We start from the raw sequence: 17,287 nt of genomic DNA, 5'->3' as shown, positions 1-17,287 counted from the left end.
AATGTATAGTGGTAATGGTTGTATAACATTATAAATCTATGTAATGCCACTGAATTGTAGAGTTTAAAATGTTTACAATGGCAAATTTTATGTTATACACATTTTACAATTAAAAATGATGAGAGATTACCTACAATAATTTTCCAATGATTGTGAATATTTTGGCAAAAATACATAAATTTCTAGAAAAATATTATTTAGTAGAACTAACAAGTAATTAATAACTTGAATAGTCTTATGATTATTGAAGAAATCAAAACAAACTTTAAACATATTACACAAGAAAAGATCTAGACTAGATGGTTTTATGGGCAAAAGTGTCACATTTTCAAAAAACATACCATCTCAATTTTGTACAAACATTTCCAGACAATAAAGACAAGAGGGAGTGAATATGTTCCAATTCACTGAGATTGAAACTGTGTGAAAACATTATGAAAGAAAAATATCACGGCCCCATTTCATCAATGACTATAAATCTTAGGCAAAATATTATTAGCAATTTGAATTCAAGAGAGTATAAACAAGATAACTTGCCATAATCAAATTGGGTCCCATAAATATACTTTATATGATGTTAAAAGAATTTAAAAAAAAAACCTCTATGATCATCTTAGTAGATTAAAAACTGCGTCTGATAAAATTCAACCCCATTTATGATAAAATTCTTTGAGATAAAATTTTGTTTTTGAGATAAAATTCTTTGTGAGAGGACAATAACTTTCAATAACCCTAGAAAAATATAGCTTTGCCTGTTTTTAAAACCAGCATTTCTCTATCAGAAAATACAATTTGGGTCCAAAATTATTGTAGAAATATTCATATACCCACTCAGTCTTAGGAGGCCAAATACAGCACATAAGTGATCTGACCTAAATTCAACATATGTTTTCTCTATTTTGGGTTCTTCCCTCTCCATATACTATATTCAATCTATCACCCAATTATGATAGTTTCTTTTAAATCATTGGTCAGTCTAAATTTTCTTCTTTATTCTCATATTCAAGATTTTCAAGGCCTTAAGCCTAAATTATGTCCCTCCATCCAGTGTGCTCCCATCTCTCTCAGTTAGTTCCTAACTGCTCCCCTCAGACCAACCTGTGTTTTAAAAATACAACTTTCTTCTGATCTCTCCCAACGCAAAAACCTAAAATCTAAATCTCTCCCCTTTAACTTTATATTAAGCTCAAACATGTCTAGCTTTTAAAGTCTCATTAAATGGCCCCATATTATCTGGTCAACATTAGTTATCACTACTCTCAAGTTCTGAAAGACTTCCCATCACCACATACTGTGTGGACTATGCCACAGTTTCCAAAAATAGATTTCCCACTCCAGTGGATGGAGGAGGTGGGAAGAAAATCTGTTGCTACATGGAACCTATGAATCCATATATGGAGAATTTTTAGAAGATAATAAGCATTATCATAACATATTCATGCAATGTCATAGCTAAGTCTTTATTATATGCCAGACATTAACCTGAGCATGTTTCATGGTAAAAACAAATAGCAGTATCTCAAGTAATCCTTATAACGACTCTATGAGGTAAGTCTCATAGTTACCATTTTAAACTTAAATAATTAAAACTTTGAAAAATTATCTCAAGAGCATACAGTTGTAATAAATAGAAGGTTTTGAGACTACGACCTAGATCAGTCTAACACAGAGGCTAGATTCTTTACTACCTATCCTACAGAGAATGGTGCTTACCTTAACACATTTAACAGTAAGAAATGTTTTCAAAACTCAAGAAAGTTGGAAGCCAAAAGAGTATATTTTTCTTTCCCATTGCTATTTTCTGCATTTCAAATGTCCCCACCTCTAAGGATCTGGCATTGCCATGAGCTGTGGTGTAGGGTGCAGACGTGCCTTGGATCCCACGTTGCTGTGGCTGTGGCGTAGGCTGGCAGCTATAGCTCCAATTTGACCCCTAGCCTGGGAACCTACTAAAAAGAAAAAAAAATCCTAAACTTTATATATATGTGTGATATCTATATGTCTATATCTATATGAAATACTTAATGTAAATTTCATAGGAAAGTGACGGGAAATTTTTAGTTGTTTGGATCCTCTATTTTGCTTTTTTCTGAATACATTTATTGTGAACTCAAAACGGCAAAATTGAGCATGAGACTTTTAGGACAGAAAAACTCTAGGCATAGAAAGAAGATAAACTTCAGGAATAAAGAGTGAACACTGTAGGAGAGCATATATCACACAATGTAAGCATACATAAAAACTGGCATTTAAAAGATTATTTTCTTTCCTTTTGTGTATTTATTCATTTAAACATAGTAAACTAGATTTTTCCAGTTTTAGGACACACACAATTGATCTCTCTTTAATGTTATTTTATTTTCTAAAGCAGAGCTATGAGGTTTGAATGATAAATATTGAAAAGAGAAGTCCCACTGAGTTATTTTTTTTTTGTTCTATTTTAAGTGAATAAAAATAATCTGTTGGGCGGGAGTGGGAGATTCCTGTCCTTGGCCAGCTGGCTAATAACGCAAATAGAAAAGATAAAACACAAAACAGAATGGTAACATAATAAATGCTTTTGCATCATACACTTTTTATACATATAATCTATTTAGTACTAAAGTAATAAGAACAGCAATTTAATGTATAAACTGCAACAAATAACTAAGAAAATTCTCACTTTTTGATAAAAAAGGTCACAATACAATATTATTTTCAACAATTTTAAAACTAAATAAATTATAAAAGTATGTTTACTGTAGCTGGAACATTAAAAACTATCTTGTAAGTAAACAAGCTTGTCAATATAGATTATATTTTATGCTTTTCAAATCTCAACTTCTACATACCTTATTTTATTGACTATCAGTTTATAAAGTTTAAATTCAGTATTTAAGGTGGTTTCATCTCCAAACATTGAAAGAATTCCAAAATGCACTTGCTCACCAGTTTTAACTTTGAAGTTTCTATAACCTTCACAATAGCAATGGTTTTCTCTTTCTCCTTCATCATTTTCTTTTCCTTACACTTGCAAACAATAACTGGGAGAGCTGTGCAGAAACTTCTAAGGTGAACTTTGGTTCTTCCTTGGACTTTAAGACTAATCTGGTTTAGACTGTGATTGACAAAAGCTTGCTTGTGGGTGTTATCCAGTCCTTTCAAGTTCCAACCAAGCACAGGGGGCTGTTAATATTTACTCAGAACTGGTCTCTGGAATAGTCTTGAACTATAACAGTTTACTGAGATTGCCAAATGCCACCAGCATTTACAGACACTTGATTGAAAAATACCCATCTATGATCAAAGAAACGAGTTATTGTGCACAACTATGACTCTGAAAGGAAGGGATGAAACTAAGATCAAAGTGAGGGAGACAGATCTAGACTCAGAGGCTAGTAATCCTTTGGCTGGAATGTGGCAGAGGATCAGATCAGGCTAAGGTCCCTTCAAATCCTAAGATTCTACAGTTCTATGAAATGGCTCCCTTCTGAGGCTGCCAATACAACATGGGTAGGATTATTGCATTTGGTGTCATATGGGACTGGATTCAACCCCTATCCTGTCATTCGCTTACTGTATGAACTTGAGTGAGTTACTTCTCTAAACCTCTTTCCTCATTTGTAAAATCATAATAGGTAATAATAGTCTCTATCTCATATGTTTGTTTCGATGATTAAATTTTTCATGAAAATGTTTTATACAATCCTTGTCACACAGCATGTACCCAAGGCATAATAATTATTACTGTTCTTATCCTTATTGCTGCTGATTTTTACCATTAAAAATTTCCCAAATGCTAATGTATAGTGGGAATAATTTTCCAACATTATGTGTGAATTTTAAAGTATTTATTTTATAGGCATTTGCTGAGCACCTATGATGCGCTAGGCATTGTGCCAGATTCTGAGAAAAAAATAATTGTCTCTCTTTCAGGCTTTAAGGACACAGTGGTGAACGAGACTGACAAAACTGTCAGATTCAAGGAGCTTATTTTCTAGGCATGGGCGCACACAATAAATAAGTAAATAAAATAATAAGCAAGATAATTTTTGTAACTCTAATCCTAAGTGTCAGAGGGAATTAAATAAGATATTGAATTAGGGAGTGATGGGCTAGGGTCTTTCATCTAGGGTGATTTGGAAAGCTTCTGACAAGCTGGTATTGACTAAAGGTCTGAGACATAAAGACATAAAGTTATGCAAAGGTCTGGGACAACATCATTCTAAGCCCCCAAAAGAAAGTTTAGTAGTCCTAAAATGATACGTGTGTCACGTTCAAAAAGGAAAAAGATTATCAAAGCCAGAGCATAAAGTTAAAGGGAAGTGCTGACTATGGTGAAGTATCTGGATTACATTCTGAGGACTTCAGGGAGCTAATAGAATGTTAAGAAAGTGACAACAGGATCTGATTTTTTTGCTTTGTGAAGATCATTCTGGATGCTGTGTGATCAACAGCTGTAAAGGGGCAAGAACTAGCAGAAATATTAGGTTACAATCTGTTTCTGAAGTTTAAGTGAGAGATGATGATAGCCTGGAAAAGAGTTGTAGTAGAGGAGTTGATAAGCTGTGAGATTCAGGAAGTCTTAGCTGTTAATTAGGACATACTGATAAATATGGGGGTGTGGGAGTAAGAGAGAGAAGGAAAAATTACCTTTTTTTTTTTTTTTTTTGAGGGAGGATAGTCTTAGATGGGTAGGGAAGGGAACAATAACTTCTTTTCAGTCATGTTAATTTTGAGAAGTCTTGTGGAAGCACGAAAGATGTTAAGGTAGCTGTAGATATATGTCTAGCATTAGGAGAGAGAGCTGGGCTTGAGATCACCAAAAAATGTATATAGATATATGAGAAAAAAGGGCTGAAGTCAGCCTAGGGACACTTTAGCATTTAGATGCCTCTTAGAGGAGAAAGGACCAGCAAGATGGGTAGAAAACCAAAAACATGGTAGCACAAAATTCCAGATAATATCTTAAGAAGAAGGGAGTAGCCAACCATAGCAAAGGCCACAGAGAAACCAGGTTTGGTAAGAATGGAGAATTTACTACTGGCTTTGGTAATGGTTGGTTTTAAGAGTTCCTTTAGAATTGTAAGGGCAACAGCTGTATTGGAGAGTAGAGAATGGGAGAGAAAAATGGAAGCAGAGTTTAAGTGGAAACACAGAGAGGGTTTGGGGGAATAGTGGAGTCAGAAATAGTATGGTAGCAGAAAGGAAGTTTATTCAGAGGGAGTTGTTTGATTTGTTTGCATTTTTAGGCAATCTTAGTAAAGACAAGTGTGATCCTGATAGTTATCATTCAACACATCAGAATGGACCGATGATATAGCAGAAGTTGCTATTTAAAGAGGGAAAGTGCTTGAGAAGGTAAGAACTAGCAGGATCTAGGAAAGCAGTTAGGCTGGGTTTAGATTATGAGCTGTAACAATTATTTTCTAACAGAAAGAATGGCAGAGAAAATCAAAACAGATGCAGGTGGTTTGGTAGAATTTGTGATGAAATGTTAATGAGTAATTCCTAATCTGATTGCATATATTTTCTCTTGGAAAATGGAGAATGCTAGAAAATGGAGAATGGATGCGAGATGGTGGAGATTTGAGGGAAGAAGATAAGGTATAATAACACTGTCTCAATTTGAGAATTTTCATCAAGAAAGGTAGTAGTGAAGACCCCTGTGAAATTTTGCTAATGTCCTGGAGATGAGTACTATGAGCAATGTGGTGAAATCTTATTCAGTCAGCAGCTCAGGTGAACATGTAGAATAAGATGAAAATTAAGTTTAGTCAGGGCTGGGCCTTTGTGAGGAGAGTAAAATGAAGAAAAATTGGGACATGTTAAGAGTGTCTGCAAGAGAAATGGTTACAGTGCTTGACCAAGAATAGATTAAGGAAGAAATTTTCAAAATATCATGAGTGGGAAATAATAGTAATTGAAACAGTAATAGAGTCAATTAATTTGGAGTCTCTACAAGCTTGAGTAATTGGTGAAGTAATAACACTAGAGTAGATGCACTAAAAAAAAAAAATAGAGGAGTTCCCGTCGTGGCGCAGTGGTTAACAAATCCGACTAGGAACCATGAGGTTGCGGGTTCGGTCCCTGCCCTTGCTCAGTGGGTTAAGGATCCGGCGTTGCCGTGAGCTGTGGTGTAGGTTGCAGACGCAGCTCAGATCCTGCATTGCTGTGGCTCTGGCATAGGCCGGTGGCTACAGCTCTGATTAGACCCCTAGCCTGGGAACTTCCATATGCCGCGGGAGCGGCCCAAGAAATAGCAAAAAGACAAAAAAAAAAAAAAATAGAATGTAAAGGTCAAAAAGTATGAAATAAAAATGTTACAGGATAGAGACATACATAATAATAAGATCTAGAGTATCATCATGTGAAGGGATGGCTGGATGGGGAGGAGAAAAATAATCATTGATAGTAAGGAGATTGAAAATCTGAGAAGTTAAGGTGTTGATGGCACACCTGATCTAGCAGAATGTTTCTTGAACTTTGGTTCTCTTCAGTCCAAACCCTAACCCTAACCCTAACCCTAACCCTAACGTTAAACAGTCGTTGCAATAAGGGAACTAATTGACAGGTGGTTTAGCTCTCTTGATCAAATAGAAATTAAGAGATAACTTCTGCTCAGTTATTCTGAGTCTAGTCACTAATCACTCAATATTCATTTCTAGGTCAGAAAAACTTGAGCTAAATTGATCTGTGAAAACCCTGAACTGTTCTATTCAACCTGCATAAATCTGAAGGACCACTACAAGTGGTCCAAGCTACACCTCAGCAGCTTCCAAGCTTTCCACCAATAGATGTTAAAACATGACTTTTAGTTAAGCCTATATACAGTGGTCTGGGGATAAACCTTAGCTAAGTGACACCCAAGGTTTTCTGCTTAAGTTACAGCCAAAGAACCCCAAAGTGACTAATAACGCAATTAATAGATTGTCTGAGACTTGGCAATTTCTGTGAAAACTAGAGATATATACATGAAATACTTAGAAAATACCTGTGATATAATGGGAAATAAATAATAATTATTATTATTAAATATCTTCACCTTTGAAGCCTACCATAATGGTCATCTGTTGGCATAGCCTCTCTAGATTCATTCACATTTACTTTGGTAACAACTCCTTTTCTCCTCATTCTCATTCTTAATCTAGGTAATTTGTTGTGGAGCTGTTCAATCCACAAGGCTAAGATAGGCCCAAGACCAAGAAAAATTGGCTGAGGGATAGATATATGACAGAAATTATTCTAAAAAGAATTACACAAAGGATTTAACTGGAACTAAAGTGAAAAAGAAGCTCTCCTCTTAAGTATTTAAGCCTAACTAAATGTATCCACCAGGATGTATTTGGTTATGACAATCAGAAAATCCTGACACAATTAATTATCTTATAGAGTAAAGAAAAAAACCTTACATAATGTGTTAAATCCATAGGTAAAGAATTATCCAGGGGCATATAAGCAGCATTTCTTTGCATTCCTCTTGGATTTTCCTCTCCCTTTATTTCCTTTGTTTCTCCTCAGTTTATTTACCTCCTGGGCAAAAAAATGACTACATGTCACATTGTCTTACAACTAAAGGCAAAACCTTCTCTTTCTTGGGTCTCCTTTAAAGCCTGAAGAAAATTCCTAAAGACCCCAGTAACCTGCTCGACATGCCAGAGTTGCAATACAAGCTCATCCTTAAAACAATCTCTGGCAAGGAAATGGGGACACCAGGGTTGGCTTAAATTAATCAGAAGTTTCCTCTTCCTTGTGAAGGAGTGTATGTCTGAGAAAAAAAAAATCTGGGTTAGCAAGGAAGGATTGTCAGAAATACCTGGGCTAAGGCTAGGAATAGGCTATGATAGTGTCTGCTCAACAGCTGAGAATAAAGCCAGAACAGAAGAAAACAAGGCAATTAGGAGGTATGTCCATATACCGTATTACTTAGGAATTTATGGGATGACATGAAACTACAAATTCCTTTCATACTTAAACCTCGTATGAACCAGATTCTATGATCTACAACTGAAAGTTCACTAGCTAATATGCTTACTCAAAGCATTCTTCTGAATCTAACAAGTCTTTATTTTCATCCACATGAACTATAAAAGTCCTTCAGAATTTCCTATCTCTGTTCTACTAGCTATTCTGATACACTCTCTTTTCTCACTTCTTACCTTAACTTGTTCTCTCAACCTGATACTATGCTGCCTCATGTCTACCTCTTAAAATCTTAACCTTCCTTCATAACTATATTTCAAACATCATCTTTTCCTAAAGCATTTCCAAAAATAATACCAATTTAGCATGGTTTCTACTTTACTTGAACTCCAGGGCAAATCTCTGACTAGTATTTAAAGTGTATATATAGGAGTTCCTGTCATGGCTCAGCAGTTAATGAACCCGGCTAGTATCCATGAAGAGGAGGTTCAATCCCTGGCCTTGCTCAGTGGGTTAAGGATCCCGTGTTGCTGTGAGCTGAGGTGTAGGTCACAGACGCAGCTTGGATCCCGCATTGCTGTGGCTGTGGCAAAGGCCGGCAGCTACAGCTCCAGTTCAACCCCTAGCCTGGGAACTTCCATATGTCATGGATGCAGCCCTAAAAAAGAAAAAAAAAAATGTGTATACAAGTAGTCTACTGAGATTTAACATAAAAATAGCTTTGGCGAGAACTATTTTTAATTATTCTCATAATACAGAAGAAGAAAGTGAAGTGAAAGACGTTACATGACTTACACAATATCTAGATTAGGATTTGGGTTTAACACCAAGACCCATATTCTTTCCCTCCTTGCCTCTCAGGTGTGCCTCACTGCATGGTCTCATTATTATGAGTCTTTTGATATGTCAATTGTGTCTCATTCAATTTTTAGTTTCCTATAGTGTATGTATGATGCTTTGCATGTAATAAGTATTGGATAAATATTTGACTAACTGAACTGCTTTGTTTTATATGTAGATCTAGATTTATCAATGATTGTTGGCTGGCCAATAGTAAATACATCTTTATATAAGTACAGATAGGCCAGTATTATCTTTCTTTTCAAAAGTACATTCTGTATATAAAAGGCAAATTCCCAATAGCCATTGTCGCTAGTTCCTACCAAATAAGCCGTCTATGCAGCCTCTACAAAACAAGTAAGATAATTTGACAGAGTGTTTCAATATGCAATTCAATGAAGTAAGTTCCACATACAAGGAAGAGAAGATTGCAGGAAATTAATATTTCCTCAAACCCAAAAGTTGAATACTAGTTAAGAAAAAAAGCAATCTCATGCTGTGGAATTAGATGGGGAAAACATAGCATTAATAACATTTATCTGGAGAATTAGTCAATTTCCTATAACATTGCTACTTGAAATCTGAAGACAGAAAAAAATCTTCAAAAAAAACCTAGATTTCAAATCTCATTTGATCTTTGTCAGATAATACTAACATTAGTAACTTGTTATAAAGTAGAGGTCCTTTGCACCAGAGAAAAAAAAAAGATAATTCTCCTTTGCATAGTGTAATGGGAATTAATAAAGAAAGGCGAGATGCTTTCTCCATTTTCTTCTTAAAGTCTTAGATTTAAAATATCCATCATTAACATTAACACAATTCAGCATCTGCTGATGTACTTATGAACAGTATCTACACTACACGGTATAGTCAGAATTCACTTGCATTAAATGAAATGTTTAAAGTAACAAATTACAATCTTTCCTATATTTTCTCATATTTTCTGAAAGGTCTAAAACCATAAACAAACAAACCAACAAAAACCCTTCAGAATGTATACAAAGAGTTTATATACCCTTTATAGATTCATTTCTAGAAATCAATAAATGAACAATGAGAAGGCAATGGCAATCAAATAGGAGATAAGATACTATCTTTTCATTGCATATTTTCCCAGGAATTTATGATTTCAACATAGAACAATGTCTACATGTCTTAAAGTAACATGAGGCCTGATCTACCTTTTTTCAGGTCATCTTTAACCTTTGGTTATTGGCTCAGCAGTAAAGCTATATTTTTTCATGGTTGTAATTTTTTCTTTCCTCTGTATGGTATAGAGCCTCTGAATCTGATAGCTGTTAGTCATGGCAAAAATGTTTTAATTTAGCCATGAAGTCATGAGGATTTTATAAACAAATATACCAAAAAAAAAAAAAAAACCCTTTAGAATATATGGAAAGAGTTTATATACCCATGTATAAAGGGTATTTCATTCAATTTTTATTATATACCCTTGTATAAAGGGTATAAATGAGAAATCTGAAGATTAAAATCACTCATAGAAAATGCTATAGCAGATTAGATATATAAATAGAAAAATGTTTATAGAGATTAGGTAGAAAGATAGATAGATAGATAGATAGATAGATAGATAGATAGATAGATAGATAGGATAGGACAAGCCCTATTATGTTCCTCAATAAAATTATCTATCTTTTTTCTGCACCAGTAAATATTTTCAAATATTATTTATCTATCTTGTGCCTGTTTCAAAAGTATAGGAAAAAACACTATTTACTAATCAAATGAAATTTCTTATCATCAGATGTTATTGTTTATTTCAATCCCATTGATCTCCTCAGGTCTGGAAACACTTAATGTTCTTTGCATTAGTAGAGGAGAGTCGGTTCCTTCCTCTTTAAAACTTGACACCATATCAATTATATCCTCAATAATTTCCTCCATCTAGCACAATATGATACATTTAGAATATTGTGCATAATGATAAAAGTTGTGCTTCATTCTGAATTCAGAGAGAAAAATTTTAGCAATCTTTAAAAGTTTTTTAGAATATTTAAATTAAGGTTATATGTGTATCAAACCCAGAATATTTTAGAATTTATAATGAAGTAATCCTGACACTCTTTGATCTGTGTTTCTTTCCTTTGCATTTCCTTCTACCAGCTGGCAGGTGATGGCTGGGCAAATCACCCTGGGCTCGTCTCTTGGAAATCAGTATCTGCATGAATAGAGTGGTTATCATGAATACCTCGAGCCAGATTCATAGACTTAGCATGTATAGAAAATACTTCCTACAAAATTTATTTTTCTTTTAAAATGTTTTGATAGCATCTTACAGGTGTATATTCAAATATCAGTGGTCGAACTTTAGCCAATTAATCCACAGGGATATAACCTACATGGAAATCCAACTTTTCCTAATAGTCACTAATAATAATAATAACAATACTATTAACAACAACAATTACAGATTCCTTAAATGGTAACAAACACATATAACACAAGAGATGTGGTAGGAGATGTTCCAAATGCTTTGCATACTTCAGCTCATTTATTTTCACAACACTAATATGAAGTGGACACTATCATTATCTCCACTGTACAGATGAAGAAAGAAAAAGAAGTTAAATAACTTGTTCCAGGCTATATAGCTGCACAAAGGCAGAATTGAAATTTTGGAAATCTGACTCTATAATCCTTACTTAAATCACCTTTTTACTCTGTTTCTCAACTCCTTTCTAAAATAGCCTTCCTTTCCTTCTCTACTTCAGCTGGAGTAAATTTTGAAGCTTATATTTTAAAAATCTCATCTCTCTCTCTCTCTGTGTCTCTGTGTGTGTCTCTCTCTCTATCCCCCTCCCCCTAGTTCTGGCTCTCTTCTCTCCCATTATATTCTCTCTAACAAAATTTTTAAATATGATGTAAGCTAAGTGATAGTGAGATAGTGAGAATGTGGAATTTTTTTATTTCATTCAATGTTTAAAGATTGCATTGAATTTGAATTAATTTAGAATTAAATTTTTAAAATATGTCCTTTGGGTACCATATTCCAGAGTGCATCTCTAGATTCTGTTTGGGACTTTAAATGTTATTTCATGTGCATTCAGAGATCTTTAAAGGATCTCGGAAATAAATATGCATGTTTTGTTCTTTTGATTCCTCTAGTCTCTGAAAGTTTTCAAGTATATTATTGATTGTTACCAAACTCAATTTTAATTTCATATTTTTTTCATTCAAATTCCACCATTAAAGAAACAAATTAGTTTTGAGCAGGTGTGAAGAACACCTGAAGGAAGAATGATGCTAAATATAATTTATGGTAAGTAGTTTATTTTAGAGTACTTCTGGTAGTTTCAGTAAAAATTACACGTCATTTATTCCTTTTCTTTCTGGAAGCTTACATCATAAATTACTCAGTGTCTTACACCTATCATTTTCCCCTCTTGCCTATAATCATGCACAGGTTTCTCCTATTCTAGAAGGAAACCTTTCTTTCCTATGTATAAAAGTTCATCCTCCTTAGAGGCTCTGCTTTTGCCTTTAACATCTCTTTCCCTCATTTCTGTCACCCATCTATATGACTATCTTTTCCCCCATTTATTGGAGATGCTGGCTCTTCCACTATCCTAAATTGATTTTAATATCTAAAATCTAACGCAAAACTTTGCTTCACAGCAAATCTTCCTAATTAGTCACTTGGAATCTAGTTGCTATTTTAAGAAAGATAACAGACACAACATTCTATATCAGATGAACCATAATTTAAAAGATTAGGCAAAGGAAAAATTACAAATCAGCAGAATAAGCATTATAAAAGTGATAAATTAAGATTATGAAATACTAAAAAGGAACACAATACTTTGACTAAAATAAAAATGGAGATAACAAGTATGGAAAGCATGAGGCTCAAGGACAAAAGAAAATATTTATCAGGTTTGAGAGATTAAAAGTAAAGGTCCACAAAAACCAAGAATTAAGCTTTGCAATAATGCTGGGTTAAAGAAGACAATGGATAATATTGGAAATGTTAAAAGGTAAATAATTTTGAACCTAGGCATTTATAACCAATAAAATGCCTTTTAAGTATGCGTGTGAAATTTAAAAAAATAGGCATAAATCAGAAGATTTAGAGCAAAAAGACTTTTGGGAAACACTCTTTCAGGAAGTACACTAATCAGAAAATGTATAATATTAACAACATCAATATAAAATAGAATGAGAATGAGCAAGTAATGACAAAATGTTTGTGGTCTAAATAACAAGAATGTATGTGTGTGTGTGATATATATTAAAAATGTCATCTCAGAAAAATAGGTGAGAACAAGGTGATAAGACAAGTAGATTTTTACTTGAGGATATGATATAGATATTGCTAAATAGTGATATAGATATGGAAAAAATGAAAAAACTATGTGTCCTAAATTAGGAGTAACAAAGAGAAAGAGAGAACAGGAGACAGAGAGAAAACCTGTCCAATGGAGGATAGAAAAAAGATGGCAAATAAGGAAACAGAAAGCTTATTAATTAAAAAGCAAGAAAAGGTAACTATTAGATCCTAATTAGGAGACTTTAAATGAATTAATATACTGCTCAAAAACTATCACTCAAATTGGATTTTTAAAAGTTATTGTAATATTTTGTGTATAAAAGACACATTTAAAATAAAACAATTGATAAAGCTGAAAATAAAGTGACATTGATGTATCACAGATATGACCAAAATGAGAGTAACAATAACAATATTAATATTAGACTTTGCAAAATTCAAGATAAAATATTAAAGTAAAAATAATACCAAGTGACAAGTACATGTACACCTAAAAAAAGTTTACAGCAACAGCTTTCAGAAATCTAAGAAAAAAATAAATCAACATATGCAGTTGCATATTTTAGTTCACCACTCTCAAAATAATAAATCTGAATTTAGCCTTCTCTTTACCTATTCTCTAGGCCATGCCTGGGTCCTGTCATCCTCTAAACCACTCCATTTCTGAAATCTTAAATTCCATTATCTCATTCATCAAATGCAATCTTCCTTTTAGATCCAATCTAGACCCCCTGTGGAAGATCAACTGAATAGTTTTCATTTTAAGACTCTCTATACCTTTACCCTATTATCTTTCTGTCCAACCATCCCAGACACCCCAGGAGTTCAATTTCTGCACTTCCTGTTAACTCTGAGTTCAAAGTAGAATGGTTCTTGCCCATCATCCTACTGAAATTCCTTTTGTTACTATTTTCTTTGATTCTTTGACTGCTTGATTGATAAATTTGATAGATGTTTATCAGTCCTTATTTTACTAGATTCAGTTCCAACATTTGAGTCTGTGGATCATTTCCTCCTTCTTTAAATTAACTCCTATGGGAACACACTAGTTATCTGTTCATTTTACCTTTACAATTCTTTACCTTTGACTAAATGTTGGTGATCTCCTCAATCCCACCCTTGGTTCACTACTCTTATTGTATTTGCGTTCTCCAGGAGCTCTCTTTTTCATTCAAGTTTTCAGTACCACCTGCATGCTGCCAGCCTAAATCTCTTCTTCCAGTCTAGATTATTCATCTGTCAACAGCATCCCCACACGATGGTCTCACAGATCCCTTAGTTCTAACATGTTCTAATACAAGGCTTCATCATCTCTCACCACTGCACTACAGAAATAACCTCCCCACTGGCCCTGCCTCCCTCCAGACTTCTTCTACATGGTTGACAGAATGATATTAAAGTCAAATATGATTATGTCACCCTGGCCCCCACATTTAAACCTTTCAAGGATTTCAAATTACTTAATATGGAGTAGCAGCCTTTCTGTGATTTGTCTATTGCCTGCTTGTCTAGTATAACCTTTCATCATCATCTGCCTCTCACTTTATGCTTACCTCATGCTGGTTCCCATTTCTATTCTTTGTTCATGCAATCTTACTTAGCTAAATGCCCTGCTGGTCATTTTCCTCCAACTTTATTTAACATATTTCTGGACAAAAAGAGCACTTCTACACCCCTATGTATACCATTGCCCTTTCCACATGATAATAAAATTATTTGCTTATTTTCTTCTCTTCCCTTCAACTTAGACCTCTTAGAGAGTATAGAAGATAAGAAAATAAGATAAGAAGTAATTAAAATACTCTGATAAGAGCAATTTTTACCCACATGATATAGGTGTTACTGTAAAAATGCAGAGAATAGGCGTCTAATCCACACAGAGTGGGTCCCAGGGATAGCATCCTAGAGAAGAAACCTGAGGTAATTTTTGAAGAGTCAGCTGGAATTATCCAGACAAATGGAGATCGAATAAGTAGTTGGTAGAGAAGGTATAAGAAAGGAGAACTTGGCCACTATGAAAATCACTAGTAAACCATATGGCTGAGGCACAGAGTACAATGTAAATGCATGATAAATCTGGGTCAGTTGGCAAGGGTTAAATGTGGAAGACTCCTGTGTGCCATGAATCCAAATTGAATTTTATACTGGAAAGACTTACACTATAAAAAAACTTCTTTGATTTTATATTTGATGGTCTTGGAGACCTTTATTCACCGAGTTATTCCTAAATCCAAACCTCAAATCCCGAATCTATGGATGCTCTCACAGATTTATATTGTGGTAACTATAATTTCTGGGGTCTTTTCTCAATTAATGAACTGTTCCCTGATGTCACAGGAGGACAAGCTTAGGAGAAAGAAACACCAACATATGGCAACAGTCACCATCACCTGATCCCCTTATGTTCCCTGGCATTCGGAACTTTAAAAGATGTAAGCATCTGAGTGACTTCACCAAGATGGTAACATAGGTCATTTCTGACTTTACTCTTCCAAACAAGAAGAACAATTAACATCTGTTCAGGAACAAACACCACTAAGAGAATCTTAGAGCATGAGGGTGAGGCTGAAATACCTCCTACACCTCAGAGAGCAAGGCAGACTACATTAGAAGGGAATAGAAGCAGCTACACATTGACCACATCAATCCACCTCCAGAAAAGTACAACACTATGCAGAGAGATCTTCCCTGAGCCACTGGTTCCCTCAGTGGAAAAGGAAAATCCAGGGGGGACAACCAGTCTCATCCAACATTGTGGGGTTGTTCTGTGGGAGCCACATGGGAGCTATAAGGGAATCTATGGGGCCCGGCCATCTGGAATCTGACTGTGACAGGGAAGCAGGGAGAGATTTGCAATAATCAGCACACAGATCTTGTCAGACTGAGTTCGTATCTGCAATGCCCGAGTAGTAAATCCCAACCAGTGACTTTTACTCAACTGTAGAACCAAATCAGAGGCACACCTTGACCAGGTAACCTGTGGGGAGAGAATGCAAATCTATGTGATTCAGATCCTGGAAGGAATTTTACCAGCCCTTAGAGCCCACTTGCTCATACCCAGGCAAGGTACTGAGTCATAGCCCCACTCACAGTGAAAAGTACCTTCCAGCCTTACCTGACAGGAAGGGCTAGTGACAACTCCTGGAAACTGTGGCCCATTGATACTCAAGCCAAGAGATAGATGAGTAGGCAGAGCAGATTGCAAAGCCAATGCCAGGCATGAGGTCTTCCCCAGTACAGGCAGGAAGATTAATTCATAGCTAAGCTGAGGGTAACTCCTGGTCCCTCCCAACCAGAGAGCTGTTTGGAAAATTGAGAATAGCTTGGAGGGAACTAATCCAACTCCCTCTCAAGCACCGGAGCTGAAACATAGTCCTACCCTCTGCGGTAAGTATTTTCTGGCCCCATCTGATCAGAAGGGCTGGAAAAAAATACCTGAAAGCTATGCAGCTCAGTAGCACTCAAGCTGAGCAAAGGGCAGACATAACTGATACTTTGTAGAACAAGGCCAGTGGCTGTACTGGGCCAAGAAACGTGAGTTAGCTTGAGTTAAGGCAACAAAGAGCTTACCTGGTTTTAGAGCAGTTTCTCCCACAACACCTTAGCAGGGAATCTAAATCATAGCTTTGTTCATCATTGAATACAGCCTTTGGCCTGTGCAACCAGAGAACCTAACCAAAGCACATGGGAAGCTGTATAGCCCATTCAGCAGCCCTACATACAGTGGCACTTGAACAGAGAGTACAACCCATGGTTTCCCCTAAATGCAGAGAAAAATCAGTGTCCTCACCTGACCAGGGAATTCAGGGCACACTCAGGCTTTATGATGAACTGCACAGCCCCTGGGCCCTGGCCTGTTTCCCTGCCAGAACAGGGAAGATAACTCTCGGCTTCATCTGCAATATCCAGTCCCAACTATCTAGTAAGCTTGATCAGAGAATTCAGGCAACTGTGGAACCCATTCCACAGCCTCACTTGTATAGGAAACAAAGCCAACAGTCCCATCCAATTGTTCTCAGCTGATGGCAAAACCCCCAATCCCTGTCCTCAGAGCTATACCTGTTTTCTCACACAAAAATAGATTGTAATAGCAGGCCCTACTTGCCCAAAGACATTAGTACCAGATACATTCAGAAACCAAACTGAATAAACTGGTGAAGAATTGTCTCTCACAAAGCAAACTTGTAAAGTCTGCAAGGGGATCCCTATTATTCAAATGTACAGATACCGAGATAGGGAATCAAAGACCACAGAAAA

At 35.5% G+C, this 17,287-nt stretch overlaps 1 protein-coding gene across 14 annotated transcripts in view; it reads right to left on the bottom strand.

Moving 5' to 3' along the window:
* The window catches only part of TFEC (transcription factor EC), a 631,163-nt gene that overhangs the window by 27,477 nt on the left and 586,399 nt on the right, over positions 1-17,287 (bottom strand). Inside the window, exon 1 of one of the 14 annotated variants that reach the window (XM_085006044.1) lies at positions 2,832-3,025. The exons of 12 other annotated variants lie outside the window; for them this stretch is intronic. Coding sequence is in view for 1 of the 2 variants with exons in the window: in XM_085006043.1 (XP_084862169.1) it covers positions 2,929-2,994 (66 nt within the window). In the remaining variant the exon portion in view is untranslated. Of the gene's footprint in view, positions 1-2,831; positions 3,026-17,287 lie in introns of those variants that run through there. One more of the 14 variants, XM_085006043.1, reaches the window with a different exon arrangement.

Source organism: Sus scrofa, chromosome 18 (genome assembly GCF_054392235.1).
Source record: "Sus scrofa isolate SSC_HxYL_T2T_F1_AM1 chromosome 18, Sscrofa_HxYL_maternal_Yorkshire_Landrace_v2.0, whole genome shotgun sequence".
In the NCBI taxonomy this organism is placed as follows: domain Eukaryota; kingdom Metazoa; phylum Chordata; class Mammalia; order Artiodactyla; family Suidae; genus Sus; species Sus scrofa.
This window is presented reverse-complemented; position numbering and strand designations above follow the sequence as displayed.